The sequence below is a fragment of the Mauremys reevesii genome, linkage group 18 (genome assembly GCF_016161935.1).
Source record: "Mauremys reevesii isolate NIE-2019 linkage group 18, ASM1616193v1, whole genome shotgun sequence".
In the NCBI taxonomy this organism is placed as follows: domain Eukaryota; kingdom Metazoa; phylum Chordata; order Testudines; family Geoemydidae; genus Mauremys; species Mauremys reevesii.
Window position 1 is genome coordinate 6,752,974 of NC_052640.1, and position 21,370 is coordinate 6,774,343.

Sequence of the window (21,370 nt, forward strand, 5' to 3'; positions counted from 1 at the left end):
GTCCCCTAGGGCCCCTGGGTGTAGGGGGGTGTCAGTTCCATAGGGCCCCTGGGTGTAGGAGGCTCTGTGGGGGGACGGGGGTGTCTCAGTGCCCACGGGGCCCCTGTGTGGGGGGTGTCTCGGTGTCTGCATTGAAGGCTCCCGTAGCGCTGTCTGCCTACGGGCCGTGAGGCGGAGCCGGGTCTGCCGGCAATGGCGCCGCCTCGGGGCGGGGGCGGGGTTCGGCTCTGCGGTGTGTGGGGCACCTCCAGGGCGCGGAGCCGGGGCTGGCGCAGGCGGCTCGAGCCGAGCCTGTTCCCCTCAGCCAATCCCCGGCGGAGCCGGGAGCCGGGCAGCTCGGCCCCTTCCCCGCCCTCCTCAGCCCGGAGCTCGCGGAGAGCAGCGACCCCTGGCCGCACAGGGAGCCGCGCTGACAGAGATGCCGCCTGCTGCCGCGGGGCTGCTGCTGCTCTAGAGCCGGGACCCCCCCCCCCGCACTCCGGGGCCCGCTGCTCCCCGCGCCCCGCACATGGCGGTGCCGAACGGCTCCGTGCCCGGCGGGGAGCCCGGGCAGAGCGAGAGCAAGAGCCCGCCCGCCCCCTCCGGGAAGAAAGAGCTGAAGATCGTGATCGTGGGGGATGGAGGCTGCGGGAAAACGTCTCTGCTCATGGTGTACGCGAAGGGAGCCTTCCCGGAGGTGAGTGCCGGGGCCGGACCCCCATCCTGCCCCTGCCCGACAGCCCTCCCGCCCCAGCATCTCCAGGAGCCGCCCCTGCCCCCCACCACAAGAGGGGGCTCTGCCCACCTCCGCCAGGATAACCCCGAAGAGGACGAGCCTAGCCCTCCTCTGGGCTGCCCCTAGGGCGACCAGACAGCAAATGTGAAAAATCGGGACAGGGGTCGGGAGTAATAGGAGCCTATATAAGAAAAAGACCCAAAAATCGGGACTGTCCCTATAAAATCGGAACAGCTGGTCACCCTAGCTGCCCCTGAGCGGCCGGGCCGGGCCTTTGCCCCCCAGGGGCTCATTTGCGGAGTGACCAGATGTCCCGATTTTTCACATTTGCTGTCTGGCCACCCTAGCTGAGCTCTTTCCTGGAGGCCAGAGAGATGAGGGGAAATTCATGTCCTAGAAGAAGTTCCTCCCTGGCCAGAGCTGCAAGAGCGACAGCAGGTGCCGGCCCACGCTGGGCTCCGCACTAGCCAAGGCAGAGGTGCTCGCTGCTGTCGCTAGCAACAGGCTGGGAAGGTTTGTCATAGGGGTGAAGGGGGTTTCCAGGAAGGGGGGTGGGGGCTTTCTGGAGGCTGTTCAACTCATCGCTAAACCAAGTCGTGGCAGGATGTGCAGGCGACTGGTTTGTACCTGAGAGAAGCAACTGCCAGGCGGTGGCCGAGCTATTCTGAGTAAATTTGAGAGTTGGTTTTAGACACTTCTCTTGCCTTTTGTGCCTTCAATTTTTTAAGTTCAAGAATGACTTTTCCTCTAGGCATTGGTAAATTATTTCTAGAGAAGTCTCTGTATTGAAACCTGTTATGTGAAGATTTGGTTGGGGCTTTCTGGTAACACAAAAGGTTTAGGAGGGAGAATACCGGGTATCTGGCTCAGAAAACATCTGTACCTAGAATATTGGTGGTGAGGTTCAAATAAAGCTTGAAACCTGTAACAGCTGAATCATTCCTTTCTCTTTGTATAAGTGCATTTCAGAGAATTAAAACTTTTTGTTAGAGGACATACACCAAATATATGGGGACATAGCCTACAGGAGATGTCAGTGCTGTTTCTAGCCCTTCTGCTCTTTGCCACGTGAAAGTGGACAAGTCATTTTAACCTGTCTGCGTCACCTTCCCCATCAGTAAAATGGGGATAATATCTGTCTACCAGAGTTCCAGTAAGGCTTTATTCATTCATGCTTATAAAGTGCTTTGAGATCCCTGGAGGGAAGGGATTACTGAACTGCAAAATAGTATTATCATCATTTAACTAGAATTGTATTTCCTTTTTTTGACAGAAATATGCACCTTCTGTATTTGAAAAGTATACCACCAGTATTACCATTGGCAACAAAGAAGTAATTCTGAATTTGTATGACACTGCAGGTAAATCACTTTAACCAAGATGCTTATTTGAAAAATAAATAAGTAAACCAGCACAGCCAATTTTTCTGCAGCACCTGGTAAGGGATTACACAGGGGGACTGGCCTTAGGCAAGTAGGAAGCTGGCTGAAAGTTTTTTGTGGTATTAATAGCAATACAGCAGATCAATTTTTGCACTACAGAAATGATTTAGTTGATTGTGCTTTTTTATTTAATATATCAACTATTCTTTAATATTTCAGACATTTGAGGGGATGTTATTTATGTGACCCCTTTTACCAACAAAATACTAGACATTCACCAAACTAGATTGTTCTTGTTCTCTTTTGGATGTACAGCCGGCTGATATTGGAAAGATTGTAAAACCAAGCAAATTTTCTTTTTGCTTTCTGTTGTGGTATTTTTATTGGTTGTGGTAAAGTTAAAACTACAAGAGGTCAAAACACACAGAACCCTTAAAGTCATGCCTATGTGACTGCCAGTGAGAAGAACGTCACTAGTCCTAATGAATTTAGAGTTTTAGTCATGGGTTTGTTCTTAATAGTGAAGAAGACTATTAAGAAAGTCACCAAATAGCATGCATATCTTGAAGGTATTAAAAATCAAGTGCCCAGAAGCAAAATGTAATGTAATCAACCAGGAAAATACTTTAATCTCCCACCATGTGTGATCAAAACAGTAAAAGGGATTTTTAAAAAAGCCTGTTAGTGTTCAAAATAGAAAGTCCACAATGCTAAATGTATGTTAGAACATTGACAGTTTTTATGGTTTCTTCCCAGGGATGAATGGAATGGTTTGTGTTCAACTTTGTTCATTATAGTTTCTATAGCAATGACTCTCACTTATCCAACTGTGTTCCAAAAGAGAACCCTAACATTAAGATACACTGTGTCAAATTCTGCTCTGTTACACCAGTTTGAACCAGGAGCAATTCTATTTGAAGAGGACAGGTCACTGATTCAAAACGATCTGGATTGCTCGGTAAACTGGGCGCAAGCAAACAATATGTATTTTAATATGGCTAAATGTAAACGTTTACCTCTAGGAATAAAGAATGCAGGCCACACTTACACGATAGGAGACTCTAGCCTGGGAAGCAGTGACTCTGAAAAAGATTTGGGTGTCGTGAGAAATAATCTACTGACCATAAGCTTCCAGTGTGTCCAAAACATGACCCTGTGGCCAAAAGAGCTAATGCAGTCCTGGTGTGCGTAAACAGGAAAATCTCAAGTAGGACTAGAGAGGATATTTTACCTCTGTATTTGGTGCTGGTGCATCCGCTGCTGGAATACTGTGTCCTTTTCTGGTGTCCACAATTCAAGAAGGATGTTGATAAATTGGAGAGGGTTCAGAGAAGAGCCACAAAAATTATTAAAAGATTACAAAACATGCCTTATAGTGATAGTCTCAAGGAGCTCGATCTATTTAGTTTAACAAAGAGAAGGTTAAGGGGTGACCTGGTTACTGTCTATAAGTATCTACATGGGCAACAAATAGTTCATAATTGGCTCTTTAATCTAGCAAAGAACTGTATAACATGATACTGGCTGGAAATTGAACCTAGACAAACTCAGAGTGCAAATAAGGCATACATTTTTAAAGGTGAGAGTAATTAACCACTGGAACAATTTACCAAAGGCTGTAGTAGGTTTACCACCACTGACAATTTTGGATTGGATGTTTTTCTAAAAGGTATGCTCTAGGAATTATTTTAGGGAAGTTCTATGGCCTGTATTATACTTGAAGTCAGCCTAGATGATCCAGTGTCCCTTCTGGTTGTGGAATCTATAAATCTATGAACGCAGTGCAGTTACTCCAAATTTACATCAGTTTAACTTACAGCCGAATTTGGCTGATTAAGCAATTTTTTAATTTTCATATTTAAAAAAATACAGTTGGCCTTTTAAATCCATTGTAGGACATCAGAGTAATCATCTTTCAGCACTATTTTTTATATTAAGTGATCTTTGTGGTGAACCTTTTATCCAGTGCAGTAGGATCTTGATTACCCACATTTTCCTAATAAATTGCCAGTATGTCTCCCTATTTTTTTTGACACACTTGCTCTTGAATCCTGTGATACAGATAATCTGGATCCTACCATACACTAGTTTGGGGGTTTTTTTAGTTCAGGAAAGAACGGTGTGAAATCTACTATGCATAACCAATGGCTGGAACTTGCTAATGTAGAATTTTGGGGTGCAAATACTGTGTCACTTATTTTTTTGTAAACTTGCTGGGTCATATTGACTGTCCTCTGTCAGTGCAAGGTTTTATCTATTAGACAGTTTTCTAGTGTTTTAAATGAGTCAGTGATGTGTTTTCCACCACGTGACTTGTGAGACCATTCCAGTTTCTTATGGACTATGTGGCCATGCCCACAATACACTGTGGTTAAAACTTATGATTGTTGCTAGCACAGTTTCAACCATAGGTCCCAATTCTTTACTGGGATCTGCTAGTGTGGATCCTTATCCCAATATGGAGTCCCATTAAAGTCAATGGGACCTTTTTTGGCGGTTTGGGTCCACACTAGCAGATCTCAGTGTTGGACTGGGTTCACACTGTAAAGAATAGATCCTCTTAAATTCACCTTTTTCTGAAGTTGGTAGTTTACTCAGAGAAAAGTTTATAATATGCATACATCTTCTAAGGTCCAAACCTGCTCCAATGGGCTAAATTCCAAGTGACTTCTTTGGTTGCAGGATTAGGGCCCAGAATTGTGTTCTTTCTTGTAAATCTTAATGGTGCAGTACTAGAAGTGGGTTTAAGAGAGCATTTAACTGGAACAGAACACTATCAAAGGATGGGGTTTGTCCTTCTGCTACATAAGTGCTGAGGAATTCATTTTCAGGACACGAGATGTTATAGGATCAATGTTCCAGTACAATGACTTTATTTCTATCATATCACATGACTTAGGTATATTAAATCACTTTGTCAGATGAATGTTGATGCACTAATGTGGCAGTTACGTATGGTAGCATTACTGAATTACTGCATTCCCATTGGTCTAGAGAAAAGCCCTAGTGTGTGCTATAGCCTAATAGAGACCAGTTTTGTAATAAAAGTAACTACACTTCTACCTCGATATAACGCTGTCCTTGGGAGCCAAAAAATCTTACCGCATTATATCGAACTTGCTTTGATATAATGGCGTGTGCAGCCCCCCCCCCCCCCCAGCACTGCTTTACCACGTTATATCCAAATTCGTGTTATATTGGGTCGCATTATATCGGGGTAGAGGTGTATCTTAAAAGCACATTATATTGGCTGCAGTTTATTAATAAATTTCTGATTAGCTGAAATGTTTGGGGTTTTGTTTTATTTATTTATTTTTTAAAAAGATAAGTCCTGCAGCCATCTGACTAGGTGACCCTGTTTCCACTAGCATAATGGCCTACATTTCCAAAAGTGTCTAATGATTTTTGATGCCTCAATTTTTTAGTACCCATCATGAGACACCTTATTGCACCAATCACTATGGATTCCTGGTCTATGACTGGGGCCCCTAGGCACTACCATAGTACAAATAGTAGCAGTAGTAGTACTACTACTACTAAAAAATAAAGTCCCACGTGACATTATCATAAGCAAACTAGGGAAATGTGGTCTAGATGAAATTACTGTAAGGTGGGTGCAAATCTGGTTGAAAGACGCTATTCAAAGATTAGTTTTCAATGATTCACCATCAAATTGGGGAGGCAAATTGGGATCCTGCAGGAGTCTGTCTTGGGTCCAGTACTATTCATATTTTCATTATTGACTTAGATAATGGAGCGGAGAATATGCTTATAAAATTTGCAGATGACATAAGCTGGGAGGTGTTGCTAGCAGTCTGGAGGACAGGATTAGAATTCAAAATGACCTTGACAAAATGGAGAATAGGTCTGAAATCATCAAGCTGAAATTCAATAAAGACAAGTGCAAAGCATGACACTTTGGAAGAAAAAAATCACACGCACAACTATAAAATGAGGAATAACTGGCTAGGCAGTAATACTGCTGAAAAAGATTTGGGGGTGATAGTGGATCACAAACTGAATGAGTCTACAATGTGATGCAGTTGCAAAGAGCTAATATTGTTGTGGGATGTAATAACAGGAGTGTTATAAGGTAATAGTCCCAACTACTCAGCGCTGGTGAGGCGTCAGCTGGAGTACTGTGTCCAGTGCTGGGTGTCACTTTAGAAAAGATGTGGACAAATTGGAGAGAGTCCAGAGGGGAGCAACAAAAACAATAAACGTTTTAGAAAAGCTGACCTATGAGGAAAGGTTAAAAAAATGGGGGATATTTAGTCTTGAGAAAAGAAGGCTATGGGGGGACCTGATAGCAGTCTTCAAATATGTTAAGGGCTGTTAAAAGAGGACAGTGATCAATTGTTCTCCATATCCGGAATGATATTAGCCCAAGAAGTGATCAGCTGAACCTGTAACAAGGGAGATTTAAGTTAGATACAGTTAGAAAGTTTTTCCTAATAAGGATAGTTAAGCACTGGAACAGGCTTACAAGGGAGGTTATGGAATCCTCCTCACTGGAGGTTTTTAAGAACAGCTTGGACAAACACCTGTCAGGGGTGGTCTAGGTATACTAGGTCTGGCTTCAGCACCAGAGAACGGACAAGATGACCTCTCAAGGTCCCTCTCAGCCCTACATTTTTATGATTCAGGGGCCTAATTTTCAAAGGGAAGATGCTCTGTATATCTTCAGCATGCTAAGGTATCTCGAATTGGGCATCCAAAATCACTGGTCACTTTTGCAAATTTAGTCCAATATATTTTATAGTGTCCAGAGCCAATGAAGTTATTCAGTTATTTCAGATGCTGTGACCCAGGAATCTCTTAGTGCCAACTTGCAAGGGACACACGGGGTGAATAGGAACTACAGGAATCTCCTGGGTCTGATATATACATTCTGGTTCACCAAGGAGTGTCATGTCAGGTCTCAGAAAAATCCCAGTATTACAGTGGTCATCAGTATCATTGCAAAACACACATATGAATGTTGTGTAAGAAGTTACATATGTATGCCGAAAATTATGTTATTAAGAGCTGTGCGTAGGGACTGGTCACCAGCAATGGTGAAAAACAGGTTTTCTGTCAGACAAGATACGTTTATCTAGGTGTCTGTATACATGTAAATTATGTGTTGCACCATTTCCAGTGGGGCTCCTCCCACTGGTCTGAACCAAATGCTAATGAAGGATTGCGAAAACTTCAAAGAGAGAAAAATAACCAGAGGAAGTAAGGAGTGGGGATGGGGGATGACCTTAGTTTGATGTGCCCATGAATGGTTAGCCGTAGTACATTTGGGGGACAAAGATGATATCCTGGCATCCTTCGCCTAGGAAGGACAATGAGTTTGCTTGGTGAGGGGTTGCCAGGCTTGGCTGAAAACACTGGAGAGAACTTTGGGCAAAATAAGCTGCTTTAGACAAGTGGTAAACTTGTTAGTTAAGTTTAGTCTCTAGAAAGTGTGTTGTGGTTTTTGTTTTTGTTTTTAATATATGTAACCATTTGTTTCCATTACTCTTACTCACTGTCACTTGAACCTTGTTCTTTGGTAATAAACTTATTTTTCTTTTCACTATAAATATATCCAAGTGCTGTGGTGTCAAGCAAAATGATCCTGAGCTGAATCTTACAAGCTGGTGTGTACTGTTTCTTTGGGAACAGCAGACCTGGTAATTCTGTGAGTGTTCAGTAGAAAAAGAGCTGAACTTTACAGGGAACATTTGGAGGTCTCCGGGGTTGGTGTGAGCCTATCATTATCCTGTATAGAGAGAGCAAGGCCTGCGGCGGCCTGGAAGGCAGTGCTCATGTTGCCAGAGCCTGGTGGTTTCAAGGAGCTGATCCACAGCACTTCCTCACACCTAGGGCAGGTGGTAGTGAGGTGCCTTGCAACCCTAGGTGTCCTGGGGAACATCATAGATGCTTTAGATAATATCAGCAGTTAAAGTATTTTAGCTACTTATATGGCTATTGTTACAATAGTATCTGAGTTTCTCACAATTTTTAATGCATTTTTCCTCAGAACACCCCCCGTGAGGCAGGGAAGTACTTTCATTTTTCCATCTGTAAAGTGGAGATAAGACACAGAGAGACTAAGGCCTGGATCCTGAAAGATATTTAGGCTCCTAACTTTCATAAATCAATAGAATTGAGGAGCCTAAGTATCTTTGTGGATCTGGGCCAAGTGACTTGCCCAAGGTCACATAGGAATTTGACCTAATTATTGGATCATGCTTTCTCTCTGACTGCCTCAAAGCCAGCTGGAAAGCCCTTTCAATTACTGATTGAACAGTATCAATCACCAGATTTGACTAGCAGTAGATTGAATTAATGCCACTTGAGGTTTACACACTCAAATGTATACATTCTTGCTTCCCCCCCCCTATTTAACTCATATAGCTGTGACAAAATATCAGTGATTATTAAATTATTCTTCTGATGTCAAACCAGGGTTTGTTCAGAATGAGTCCATGAGAAAATGGAAGTGCTGACATATAAAAGGCATGAAGAATGAATTTTATTAATATTTAAAACATTTGAGGCAAATTTTCCATTTCTATTAAAATTGTAATAAAGCAACTGGTAACTATGTTGTGTTCTGTACTAATAGAAACATTTCTGAAAATGTACTACTATTACTATATTTCACATTTTTTATTGCAATAGAACATAGAAGTCCAAACAAGTTAAAGGCCCCATTGTGTATATAGTTAAAATTTTTGTCACCAGGGAAGCAGTTGAAACTTAAAGCTGAGGTTGTCAACTAGTGAGTTGCAAAAGCATAGTAAGTGTTATAAAATTAGTATGACTTATCTGAAGGCAAAATAACATTGTTTGAAATGTGATTCCTGTAAAATAAACTTACTAAAGTCATGGAAAATCTTGACCAAAAAGAATCATATAGTTACAAGTATATGGCATTTATAAGCCCAAGATCCCCCAGATTCTTCTGTTGACAAGAAAATAACGAAGTCTGAAACCTTAATATTGCAAACTGTAATAGGATTGTAGTATGAGATTTCTGACCAGCTCAGTGAAAAGGAAGATAAACTGAGCAGTTGAAGTAATAATTTTAAACATGTTGGAGCTGTTTCATTCCCCAGTAATCTAAACACAAAACAATTGAAATTGCTTCCAGTGAAACAAATCTTTGAGTCTCTAAGAAAGTTATTACATAAATATCGAGGTAGTTTTAGACATTTCTCTTTCACTCTTCATATATAAACAACAGGAGATCAAGCTCCAGAAGCTATTTTGTCAAGTACAGAATAGTGGCCTATATGCAAAACTAGAAAGAAACTCTAATAAGAGTTTACATTTCTATAGTGCTTTTCATTCTGGAGGATCCCAGAACATTTCACAAACTCTAAGTCTACAGTACCACAGCAATGCAGCCATCTCTGGGGTGAAGGGCTTCAACCAACTGGCACACCTGACAACAGTGTAAGAGGGGAAACTTTGGCATAGGATACGGAGTCAAATCTCCATTCTTCAAGAAAATGCTGTTGGGTCTTCAGTATCCACACAGAGCAAATAGGACTTCAAAGTTGTTTAAGGTCTTGTCCAAGACACCCCCACATATTAAAATTTATATAACTCAATGTATTACCTCAGTAGGATGAAGAGATGAGTTGGCTCTGCTATGTGTTAAACCTATAGTTTCAAGGAGTCTATTTCAAACCTGACATCTAGGTCTCTAAGCCATTCCCTCCCACTTTGTGAGGACATGAACAAGGAGACTATGAAGAAATGTTAAAAATAAAAATGGAGAATTTTAATATTTCACAGGTTTAATTCAAGTTAGGGGGGAAAGTTTCATTATATATGATCAGTTTAGCAACAACTGGAAATCATGAATTGGAATAAAAGTGGATAGAATAAGAATTTTTTCACAGTAGATCTTTTGTATTATTGTGTGCTACTTTTTCTATAATCTTCCTTATCGGAAACATCTCTTGCTGTAGCAGGAAGTTGGTGGTCTGTGTGCTGCAACCCACAAAGAGTTTGCAATTTATTGTTTTGCCTGCAAATACATGTTGCATCTGCTTATTCAATTAAAATGCCTCACTGTAAAGTGAAGTAAAGGAATTGAGAGGTAAATTAACTCCTTTCATTTAGCATGTAAAGAATTACAGTTCACTGGTGGTGATGCTTTATGTTGTAATTCAGGAGATCTGGGTGTAATTTCTGATGCTGGTCTCTCCCTCCACTGCCATCTCAGGAGGATAGGTAAGCACGTATTCTGCTCCGGAGGGACTCATGGGAGGGGAGGTAATGCCTTTTGACACACACACTGCTCACTGTGGCTGATTAAAAAGTGACATTGACAATCTCTAGCTGGAGTCCTACGTGACCACAAAGATGGTTGCCACTAAGATCCAAAACCTTCTGATGAGTTTAGAAAAGCGTGTGTGTGACTCAAGAACCTCTTAATGGCAACTGGCAACAGGGTTACAATAATATCTTGATTCTGGCATGTACATTCTAGTTCATCAGAGAATGTAATGTCAGATCTTAAATGAATAGCAGGGTCACACTGGTCATCAATATCATTGTGAAAGATATGTACAGATGCTATGTAAGGAGTTACGTATATATACTGAAAATATGTTTTTAAAGTCTGTATCAAGGCAGAAGTGAAAACAGAATTTCCTCCAGACAGGAGGTAAGAAATGTGTCTGTCAGGATGTACATTAAACATTGTAAGCTAACACAGTAGATGCCCATTTACAAACAAAGTCAAGTTAGCAAGGAGATCTGAAGTCAACGTGGAAGCAGCACAATAAAAGTTACAGTAACACCAGCTAGGATTATGATTTATGAGAGATATAAGCTTTCATGCTTCAGGCAGGGCCGGCTCCAGGCACCAGCTTATCAAGCAGGTGCTTGGGGCAGCCACTCCGGAGAGGGGCAGCACTTTCAGGTATTCAGCGGCAATTTGGCGGCGGGTCCCTCACTCCTGCTCAGAGTTAAGGACTTCCCGCTGAATTGCCGCAGATTGCGGGTTTTTTTTTTTTTTTTTTGGGCTGCTTGGGGGCGGCAAAACCCCTGGAGCCGGCCCTGGCTTCAGGACAGAATCTAGACATGAATTGACAGGGGTTAGGAAGAAACATCTGCTGTGGGTAGGCTATTGTATAATTGTGTGTTACAGGAGTTTAATGCCTTCCTTTAAAGTCATGTTCTCTGAGACCTGGTCTAAGAATTCTTAGGTGTTGGTCCTCTTTGCATGGACAGCATGTTATAGAATAGAGAAATAGTTCATTTGTAGGAACCTATTGAATAACTACAACACAGCACAATGGTCATTAAGCTGATTGAAAGTATCATAATATAGTCCCAAGGATCTTGGATGCAAGAGAGAATTTTAATTATGTCCCCGTGCAGGGTAGGTATTATATGCAAGCAATCCAAGCTGCTTAGAGCCTCGTGCAGGCTGAGAAACTCAAACTAGCCCACTTTTCCCTTCTGGCAGTGAGACTGGAGAGGGTGCAACTCATGGCCTAATTTCCTCCTCTCTTCCTCTCTCCCATCAGACTGAAGCCCCACCTGTTCTTAAGGCCAAGTTGTGACAGCATGGGCTAGCTGCCATTTCAGGCGAAGGAGCGAGCACGTGGTCTTTGGCAAGGAATTAAGCATCTCATGTGAAATTAGCTGTACCAAGTGAAGCGCTGTGCGGGAAGCTTGTTAAAGGCACACAAATGCAGGGAATTAATGCTAAATAGCAATTATTTTACAGTGCTCTGGGAAGAGAAAGATTGAAAATTTTGAAAGAAAAAATATCTTATAAAAAAGAACCTTAATGAAATTTTTATACACCAATTTTGACAACACAACAGAGAGAGAAGAATTAAAACTGAGACTGAACACAAGTAATCAAAGGTTTTGTGTGAGCTCAGTGGCCCCTTTTGTTCAGTCCTGCAACTTTGTTTTATCTCATCTTGCAGAATTTTTGTTTTAAAGCCACAGTGAAGAAAAATTCTGACCACAGCCTGAGTAACCTTGCTGAGAAAAGGGTGTTCTCACACCACTGTTCTTGCATGTCATCATCCGGATGCAATGGTGAAAGCTGTGAAAGGGCAACTCTTTGATAAGGTTTTGGATTTGTGTGTGTTTGTGACAGGATGATGAGAATTTGATGCGTCTGCCATTTTGACAATTCTCATCACTGTGTTTGAGGGCAAGAAGAAAGGCATGTATAGCTTAGTTTTTGGATCTAACTGGACCCAGATTAATTAAGGCACCACGGTCCGGTCTCTCAAAATGTTATGTAATATAATAGCTTCCTTTCAAACGTGGGGCATTGCAAACAGGTTGAAATTTACAATCATCTGATTGGTTTCAGAGTAGCAGCATGTTAGTCTGTATCCGCAAAAAGAACAGGAGTACTTGTGGCACCTTAGAGACTAACAAATTTGAGCATAAGATTTCTGAGATCTAAATTAAGAGACTTTACTCCACTTCCTAGAAGACAGTTGTCCATATTACACAGACCACCACCACCACAACTGACATTTAATTAGCCCTTTTGTTGACCATCTCAGTAGGAGGACCAAGGAATGAAAGGGGATTGACTAGGAAAATAGAATCTGCCATCCGGAGCTGGATGAAGCAAATTGGTTTAGTTGGATGTCCTTTTCCTGTTCCTAAAATGTCAGAGGTTTTTTTGTTTGTTTTGTTTTGGTTAATTAACAATTTCCATAATATTTAAAAAATGTTATTCAGGATGCAAAGTCATATTGTTGTCTGACAAAAGCTTTCAAATATGGAATTACTGGGTCTTGCAGCACTAAGGGGTCTGATGATGTAATCATCAAACCAAGGTATCTCAATTGGTGATGCCAGTGATGTGTTGGCATGGATCCTTTCTGCAGCCAGCTTTCAGGTTGCTGCCTTCAACCTGCTGCACACACAGGATCTTTCCTGAGCCTGATCCCCTCTGCCTCCTGACATTTCTTTTGATTGGTTACTCTGGGTAATATGGTGCCCTCTATTAGCTAGATATTGATTTGGGATTGAAGCCCCTCCCAGAGGGCTGTGTAGCCCAACCCTTTCCCTCACACTTGCTAATACAGTATAAACAAACCCTTAGTTCCATCATTCCATCTTTCACACAGGTTTTGTTATTTTGCTTTTTACAAAAAAGAGAAAGCACAATAGCTCAGACAATAGGATTTCACATACCGGCAAACATTTCCTATTGCACTATACTATGTATACGTCTACCACAACATAAGTGCTAAAGTATCTATAGTTGCAATACAGAGAACTTGAAAGCGTCCTCCTTCCAATGTTTAAGAAGATCAGTTTCAGCCTACTAAAGTTATAACACAACTATTTTTAAGAACAAGTCTGTAGCTGTTAATTTTGGCAGAGTAGAAGAGAAACAAATAAGCACTCTCTGGAATCAGATCATGTTATATTTCCATAAACCATGTCCTTTCTAGCCTTCCCATTATGGTGTACATATTTTAGCTTTTGCTCTGCATTTGCCATTCCTGAGGTGTCTGAAATACGTAAGAAAAAGCATGTTATGTTTGTGTAAATCTAGATTTCCTCATGTCTTTATCTGGTTATCTTAGTCTACAATTAAAAATAAATACCTGGTTCATCTCAACCCACCCTCAACTTTGACTGTGAAGATGAAGCCATGTGATGTCACATCTGTTCTGTTTCTCATTATGGCATATCAGTTTCATTTACATCTTCAAAAGCAGCTCTTTTGAGATCTCTGGCATGTTCATCAGACTAAGTGTTTTTGCCTTATTCCAACTTAGGCCAGGTCATCATGACTTTGTAAAATGGAACATCCATCAATCTGCTTCACCAGTCACAAGTGTTATGGCAAAGTAGCAGCAAATGAGTTGAGAGGTGGGAGTGGTTACTGTGGGTAATTTTATAACTGACTGCTAGAGGATAGCTTGATTTCATAAAGTTGCCTTTGTGGAGGCTAAGAGTAAACGTGAGTGAAAGAAGCACGTGTACAAACACACACATCCCAGCCATATTGCTTTACAACTTATTTTCTTCTCATTTTTTTTCCTCCTGAAATTTAATACAACTTCAGATGATCACCTAAGCAAAGCATTACATTACCAAAAACAAAACAAAAAAGTGGTGCAAACAACTAGGTGGATTTCAGAAAATGAGAAGGATTAGAAATACAGTTGTTGCATGTTATATAAACACTGCAGAGCACAATACATTCCTTAATTGTCTTATTCTGGGATTAAAAGTTTAAGGGCCCAATTCTGCACTGTTTTGGAATGTCTCCTCTGAAATACTAAATGCTCTTAACTCCACTAAAATTAAGGGCTCTTGGCACCATGTAAGAATTGGGTCCTAACCCACCACCATCCCTTTATGCAAATAGTTGGGAATCCTGTTACCAGCAGGGGTTAAATATTCAGGTGAAAGATATGAATGCTCTGTAGCGATATTGTTCTTTCTGTATCCATGCCCTTCTTGATAGCACCATAACTTTGGAGTCAAACACTTTGAGTACAATAAGAAGTGCAGGGCTTTGTGTTGAATACCATGATACAACAGCTGTATATTAGAAAGTATGTTGAGATAATGGTTAGCAGAGGGGTACGCTATACGTAATGCTGATGCAAAGATTTTATTTGTGATCTCCTTTGGGCAGGAATTGCCTCTGTGGTTTTGTATAGTATCAGGCATACATGGTGCTCAGTAAATATATGAAAATAATAATGCAAAAAGGATTGGCATCCCTGACTCACTTCTTGGAAAGTCAAAAACTTCCTGCTGACATACCTGACACGTGGGACAGCACTCAAGTGGTCATCAAAGTCTTCACTGTCTTCTTAAACATCCACTGGTGCCTTCTGGAAAACTTTGAAAAACATCCTATTGAAGTATTGGCCTTTGATGAAACAGGATCTTTGATTTCTTAGTTCAACTGCCTCTGGTGCTGATTGGCCACCTCCAGACTCTTGCTCAGTGTGACATCACAGTGCTCTGTTTGAAGGTGACTGGTATGTCATAAATACAGGGAAATAAGCAGACCAGCTTTCTCGTGTGAATAGTAAAATGAATTCCCCACATGTCAAATTATTCTTAAAAGGAAATTTTTACAAACATTTCCAGGCGGCATCAGCAGCTCTGAAGGCCCATTTCAGAGATCAGTTAAGACTGGCTCATGTTGCTGTGTATCTTGTAAAATCATCTAGCAGCTGGTAGTAGCACTCTTCAGAATTGGGCATGCTGCACGCTGTTGCTTTGTGAGGCTATGTGCTCACTAATGGATCGCAATCCATCTGAGGGTGGCAGTTGTCATGCTCATTACCTCTCTCCGTTCACTGATGTCAGTAAGAGAGGGGAATTTTGTTATTTAAGCCTTTTTATTATGCTGCATTCACATCTGACAAAAAGTAGGCATGTTTCCTGCCCATTGAACCCTGTATGTCAATAAGACCCTTGCCAATTCTACAGTTTTTAAATCAGTAATAAGCTACCAGTCTACTCATGCATTTGTCTCTCTGCTAGTGAATGACAATCCAGCCTTCATGTTTCAGATCCTGCACCATATGGATGTGTGTCCTGCTTAGTATCAAGTTGCAAAATATTGAACATTTAGACAAAAAAAAAATCCTTTTTTGCTTCATACTGAGATTTCACAAGGACTCAATTTTTATCGACTTTTTACTATCAAGTTGGTGCTCTTAAACATATCATCTTATACATTTTCAAACAAGGAACTCACCCTATTAAGGCCAATGATTTATTAAAAATGTTTACAATCTATGTAATTACTGTTTTTAAGACAAGACATATGGGCAATGGGAATGCATTTTAAAATATCTGTATTGAAATGTTGTATAGTATGAGATTTCTTTTATCCAAAGCATTATCGCTTTTTTCCCCCCCTGTGTTTCAGGGCAGGAGGATTATGATCGGCTACGACCACTTTCATACCAGAATACAAACATGGTCTTAATTTGTTATGATGTTATGAACCCTACTAGCTATGATAATGTTTTAATTAAGGTAAGAGACCTCATAATTATTTGGCTCATTCATGTTAAATTTACTATGCTCTATGGATGTCAAGTACTGATTTGTAACAATGCTTTTAACTAATAAATGCATTGTTCATTTATCACCACACATCTAGCAATGAGCCTGAGACACAGTGCTGAGATCTGGATAAGAGTTTCTCCAACATTTATGGGTGTTCAGATTTTGGGATTGGGTTTCTGTCCCTCTTAGTTTCAATACAATATAAAAAATACAGAGAAACCAGAAGAGCAAAATCTAATTCTCCAGGAGTACCTCATATAAAGCTTGTCTTCTCTCCCTCTCTTTTTATTCATATATTTTTGTTCTATTGTTATTTGCCCCAAAGAACTCTTACACCTGGCTTTTAAAAACAAGTAATCCTATTTGTGACTCCCTGCTGCAAGGCTGACTGGGACCCCAGATCCAGAAGGCAGAAAGTTCAATGTCAATTTCTTACTATAACTTAGTTTCAGTTCTGTGATTGATTACAGATCTTTAGGCTGAAACATCTAAAGGGAGACGATTGCACACTTAAGGCTCAAAATGTGACCTACAGCACCTGAAAGTGGTTGTACTCTGATGGAGAATGTCCCCTGGATCATAAATATTTTTGTTAGTTAAAAGCCACAGTTCCATCACTGCTTTAAAAAGAAATCTTATTTTTTTTTACAGAATTTATGTTTAAAAAAAAAAAGTGTTCCACACTCTTGGTTTTCATTCTATTGACTCTTCATCAACACTGTCGATGTGTGCAGCTATTCTTGCTGCCACAGTCTGTATAAATTAGAACAAAATTCTTATTTTTAAGATGGTATTAAACATTGAAGAGTAAAGCGCAAAAAAAAAAAACCCACCTCTCAGTATAATAGCTGTCAGTGTCCCTCTAATCTCTTTAAGTAGCATACGCTCCAGCTGTTTCAGAATATATGATGAGCTAGCCCTTCACTCTTTTAAACGGTTTGGAATTTTTTAGTCTGTTTTCTAAGAAATTCTGAAATCAACAACAGTGAGATAACATTAGGTTTGAGTGTAATGGAGGTGAATTTGATTCTCAAGTTAGTGATGTATGGTATTGGGTACAGGAGAGACAGAGGTAGGCACCTCTATATATCTTTGAATTTAGTATTTCTGCTCAGTCTTTGTGATGCTCCAAAAGTGAAAGCTTAAGACTAAAAGCAGATAAATGAAACAAAGTACGACTGGTCTGGATTCTGATCTTGTACCTGACTTTAGAGGATTTATTCTGGATTTACACTAGTGTAAGTGAGCTCTTTGGGGGCCGGGACCATATCTTACCTATATGATTGTACAGTACCTGATATTGATTGGGGCTTTTACAGTTTTGTTGTAAACTGAATGCTGATTTTGTTCCTAGGCATTGTCATTTTGATTTTTTTTTAAAAAAAGCTTACCTAAATGTTTCATTTTCCACCATCAGTGGTATCCTGAAGTAAGTCACTTCTGCCGGGGAGTCCCTCTAATACTCATCGGCTGCAAAACAGACCTTCGAAAGGACAAAGAACATTTACGTAAGCTCATGTCTTCTGAGCAGGAACCAATCACATATAACCAGGTAAAGAGGATTGCATTTAAGAGTTCTGTCCTTTGCAGAGCAATAGGCACATTTCCTGTAATATGGTATTATTACTCATGAATAGTAAGCACTGCCATGAAAATCTTGACACAAAAAGGAGCATCTCACCTCAAAGGTTACTGTTGCTTATTGATGCAAAATTTACCATTCAAGCACCACTTTACAAACATTAACCAAGCCTCACAACACCCATATTTTGTAGGCAAGTATTGCTATCCCCATTTTACAAATGGGAATGATTAGTCAGTGGTAGAGTGACTTGTTCCTTGTTGCACAGGAAGCTTCCACAGAAATGAAACTAGAACCTATGTCTGCTGCCTCCCTGTTCTTTCCTATAACATATGGTCATCCCTCCTGTTACAGGTCACTAAGACAGCAGCAAAATTTGAGTATTCTGTATACAAGTTTGGGCAACAGCTTGACATGTACCAGAATTTTGCAATATTAAAAAAGGAACTATTGCTGCATCAGTGTCAGAAATTACGGTGTTATTTCCAGTCAGTCAGAAACGAAAATGTTTATCACCTTGTGAAATTCTGCATACTGCCTCCATTACACTTAGCGATTCTCTTCACCAATGTCAGGCATATGGTATTTTATTTAGGTCAGCTCAGGTGCTGCCAGGAGCCTGATACTGTTATTCCCACAAGAAATTGTAGACATTTATGAAAGCTCCTTTCTAAGAAAAATCTATCAGTATGGCTTAAAAGGATTGAGGGCTGGTCTGCACTCCAGGGAGATCGACACTCCTGCAATCGATGCAGCAGGGGTCAATTTAGCAGGATGCAGAGCGCTCTCCGGTTGACCCGGTACTCCAGCTCCTCAAGAAGATTAAAGTAAGTCGATGGGAGCGTCTCCCATCAATGCAGCGCAGCGAAGACACCGGGATAAGTCGACCTAAGCTATGTTGACTCCAGCTACATTATTCACATAGCTGGAGTAGCGTAACTTAGGTCAACTTATCCTGGTAGTGAAGGCAAGCCCCTAGTTCACAAACTTTTCAGACTCTTTACAACAATGTGGCAAACTAAAAAACTTTCCTATGGGAGAGATCTTCCTTCAGCTCAAGATATGGAACTGCTGCTTTGGTCCCTAAATACCCTGGCTTCAGTCCCAGCTTCAAGTGGATTCTTCACAGGCTCCTCTGACATACATAGATACAGTATACGTTTCCAGATAGAGGTCAATCACCAAATGGATAACAGGCATATACCATCAGTTTGTAGAAATGTAAATAATATACAGAATTCTTATGGCTATCAGTTAGTAAGAAGCTTCTTTTGGAGGCAGTGTGCTTCAGGATTTCTTGTCTCTTATGCTCCATTTCCTCCTCCTCATTGAATACCCTACCTAAAACTGACCCAATTCTTCTGGTTGAGTCATCTTCTGAAACTCATCCACTGTGTTCCTGGCTCAAGCAGAAGGGGCCACTCATGCAACACGAGATATTTCTAATGCTAAGAACTGAGTTTGGGATTCAAACACTGATCCCTCCACCTCTGGAGCCTGCTGACATCTGAAAATGGAGAAATTTTATGTAAAACTGTGGTCGGGTCAATTTGATTGTACTGTAGGCCCAATTTTCAAATATGGGTCCTGACAGACTGGATACACACCTTATTGCTAATTTGAGCATTCAAGTTTGGGTTTTTGAGGTTCTGTTTAGAGCCTAAACTTTAAAAAAGTTGGGCTTTAACACACAAGGTAGGCAAAGCCTACACCAAGGAGTCTCTACTGCATTGCACTTCCAAGCTGGCTTTTAGATTAAACTTTTAAAAATCAATAAAGTTGTTCTATAAGTGGAGCCTATTAATTTATCATTATTAAATATGTGTTTTACGGTAGTGCTTAGCACTAATACCAATTATTCCTTAACTCTACAAACAAAAGCATCTGCCTTCTTTTGCCTGACCCCATTGTATAAAGGTCTCTTCAGAATTATTCAATTCTTCTCACTGTAAGTCCAAGAACACTTACGTTTGGTACCTTCCTTTCTCCTAGGGTGAAGCAGCTTGTCAGCAGATGAAGGCACAAGCTTATTTGGAGTGCTCAGCCAAGTGTCGAGAAAACATAGAGGATATTTTTAAAGAAGCAACAAACATTGCATTGAATGCCATGAAAAAAGCTAAGCGCCGAAAAAAGAGGAAACGGTGTTCAATATTATGATGATCCAGACCACCGGGACTATAGAAGAGCTTGTTAAAATCTTGATACATTTATTATTAATAGTTTATTTTTATAATTTGTCTTTTTTTCAGTACATTTTTATTCCTGCTTTGATTTTATTTTTAAAATTTGATTTTGTAATAGTGTGCTTTTTGTTGTACCTCAGATGAAGATTTCAAAGTGTCTTATCAATATTAGTTTGTGGTAGATGGCTACGTATATCTGGATTTTGTTCCCGACCGTAAATGACTGTTAGCCAGGTTCCAAATCCACTATCTTTTATTTATTCACTGACAGTGACTGGCAGTCTTTATTGCTCATAGTTTTATTCTAGCACACAGGTGCTGGTAGTTCTGGCTCTGATTTATTGGTCTTTTTCACTGCTGAATTGACATGGAAAGGCTAGAAATGGCTACTTCTCTCAAAGGAAGAATGAAGTTCAATCAGAGCAGATGGTCAGATTCAGAGAGGATAAAAAATCGAAGTTCTATATTGATGAGTTCTAATTAGAATTACAAAGCAACAGCTCTGTTAACCATTCTTCTCAGAGTAGCCTCAAGCAACTGCCCCAAACTATGTACTATTCTGCTGCACTTTATTAGAATGTGCACTTCATAAAGCAGCTGTTTGGAAATCAATTGTGTGGTCTCTCCAGATTGGATTTATGATAATAGAAAATGTTTTACATCCTTCATTATAGTCTACTCAGAAAGTCAGTCAGTGCAGATATGATGCATCTTGCTAAATGCTTTACCTCTGGCAGGTAACAGCAGCCACTATTTTGATACCCAGAGAGAGGATCTAATGTGCAATACAAGCAAAACTTACTTTAAAATAAACAAAAGTGCAATTTATTCAACACCGTGTGCTTGTATGATGTGTGGCAAATTGAGCTGTGCTACTTACATCTGTATTAAGAATTACATGGTGAAATCATCCCTGCTGCCCCACAATGACTATTTTACCTTCAAGGACAATGCATGCAGGTGTCCTAGTTGCTTCCCATTTAAGTGAGAGGAACCATCCCATTCAAATTAGTACCTGCACTCCAAGACTTTAAAGTCATGAGAAATTTCTCTGTACGTGAGGTTACTACAGCTGAAGATCTTTTTCACAATAATGTTGCATTACAGAAATGGCATGTTTTAAAACAATATTTTGCAGCAGAGGTGTTTTTTCTGAAATATGCCATGGTTTGGGCTGTAATAGCAGTCCATCCTAGGGGAGAGTAGGTTGTGTTCATAGCATGTCAGCAAGTTATTTCTCTGTCTGAGAGGCTTCCATTTGTGGTTTTTGCCAGGATTCCTGCTAACAGCCTGAAAAGTTCTGAAGGTCAGGTTATTAGGTTAGAAACAGTACGTTTCCAGTCTTATCTTCATTTGGTTGTGAATACAGCTGATAGAAAAATCCACCTTGGAATGATCTATTTCCTTTGTGTTGTATGCTAGTGGGATGCAGAGGTTTTGTTAACTTGGAACTGACCCCAAAATAAGCCGGCAAAAAATC

General features: G+C 40.5%; 2 protein-coding genes across 17 annotated transcripts in view; one reads left to right on the forward strand and one right to left on the reverse strand.

Annotated features, from left to right (window-relative positions):
* The window catches only part of SETD1B (SET domain containing 1B, histone lysine methyltransferase), a 104,131-nt gene extending 89,134 nt beyond the window's left edge, over nucleotides 1-14,997 (reverse strand). For 4 of the 15 annotated variants that reach the window (XM_039505264.1, XM_039505253.1, XM_039505259.1 and 1 more), the window contains exons 1-3: nucleotides 14,860-14,996; nucleotides 3,329-3,377; nucleotides 3,114-3,179 (exon numbers count right to left, since the gene is read on the reverse strand). The gene's annotated coding sequence lies outside the window, so the exon portion shown is untranslated. Of the gene's footprint in view, nucleotides 1-3,113; nucleotides 3,180-3,328; nucleotides 3,378-14,825 lie in introns of all 15 variants that reach the window. The other 11 variants (XM_039505265.1, XM_039505257.1, XM_039505263.1 and 8 more) reach the window with 9 other exon arrangements.
* Nucleotides 330-19,940, forward strand: RHOF (ras homolog family member F, filopodia associated). 2 transcript variants are annotated; one of them, XM_039505304.1, is made up of 5 exons: nucleotides 330-676; nucleotides 1,989-2,076; nucleotides 15,983-16,092; nucleotides 17,543-17,677; nucleotides 19,700-19,940. In XM_039505304.1, exons 1-5 carry the CDS (start codon nucleotides 509-511, stop codon nucleotides 19,862-19,864), a joined length of 666 nt encoding a protein of 221 aa, XP_039361238.1. In that variant the 5' UTR covers nucleotides 330-508; the 3' UTR covers nucleotides 19,865-19,940. The 2 variants fall into 2 exon arrangements, with proteins under 2 accessions (XP_039361238.1, XP_039361239.1); XM_039505305.1 differs by lacking the exons at nucleotides 330-676; nucleotides 1,989-2,076 and adding an exon at nucleotides 15,335-15,476.
* The last annotated feature ends 1,430 nt before the right edge of the window (nucleotides 19,941-21,370 follow it).

Excerpts from the sequence above, each read along its gene's own strand:
- RHOF (XM_039505304.1), top strand. The coding sequence starts at position 509 with ATGGCGGTGCCGAACGGCTCCGTGCCCGGCGGGGAGCCCGGGCAGAGC. Across the intron at positions 677-1,988 it reads CGAAGGGAGCCTTCCCGGAG|AAATATGCACCTTCTGTATT; the intron begins GTGAGTGCCGGG and ends TTTTTTTGACAG. Across the intron at positions 16,093-17,542 it reads ATGATAATGTTTTAATTAAG|TGGTATCCTGAAGTAAGTCA; the intron begins GTAAGAGACCTC and ends TTCCACCATCAG.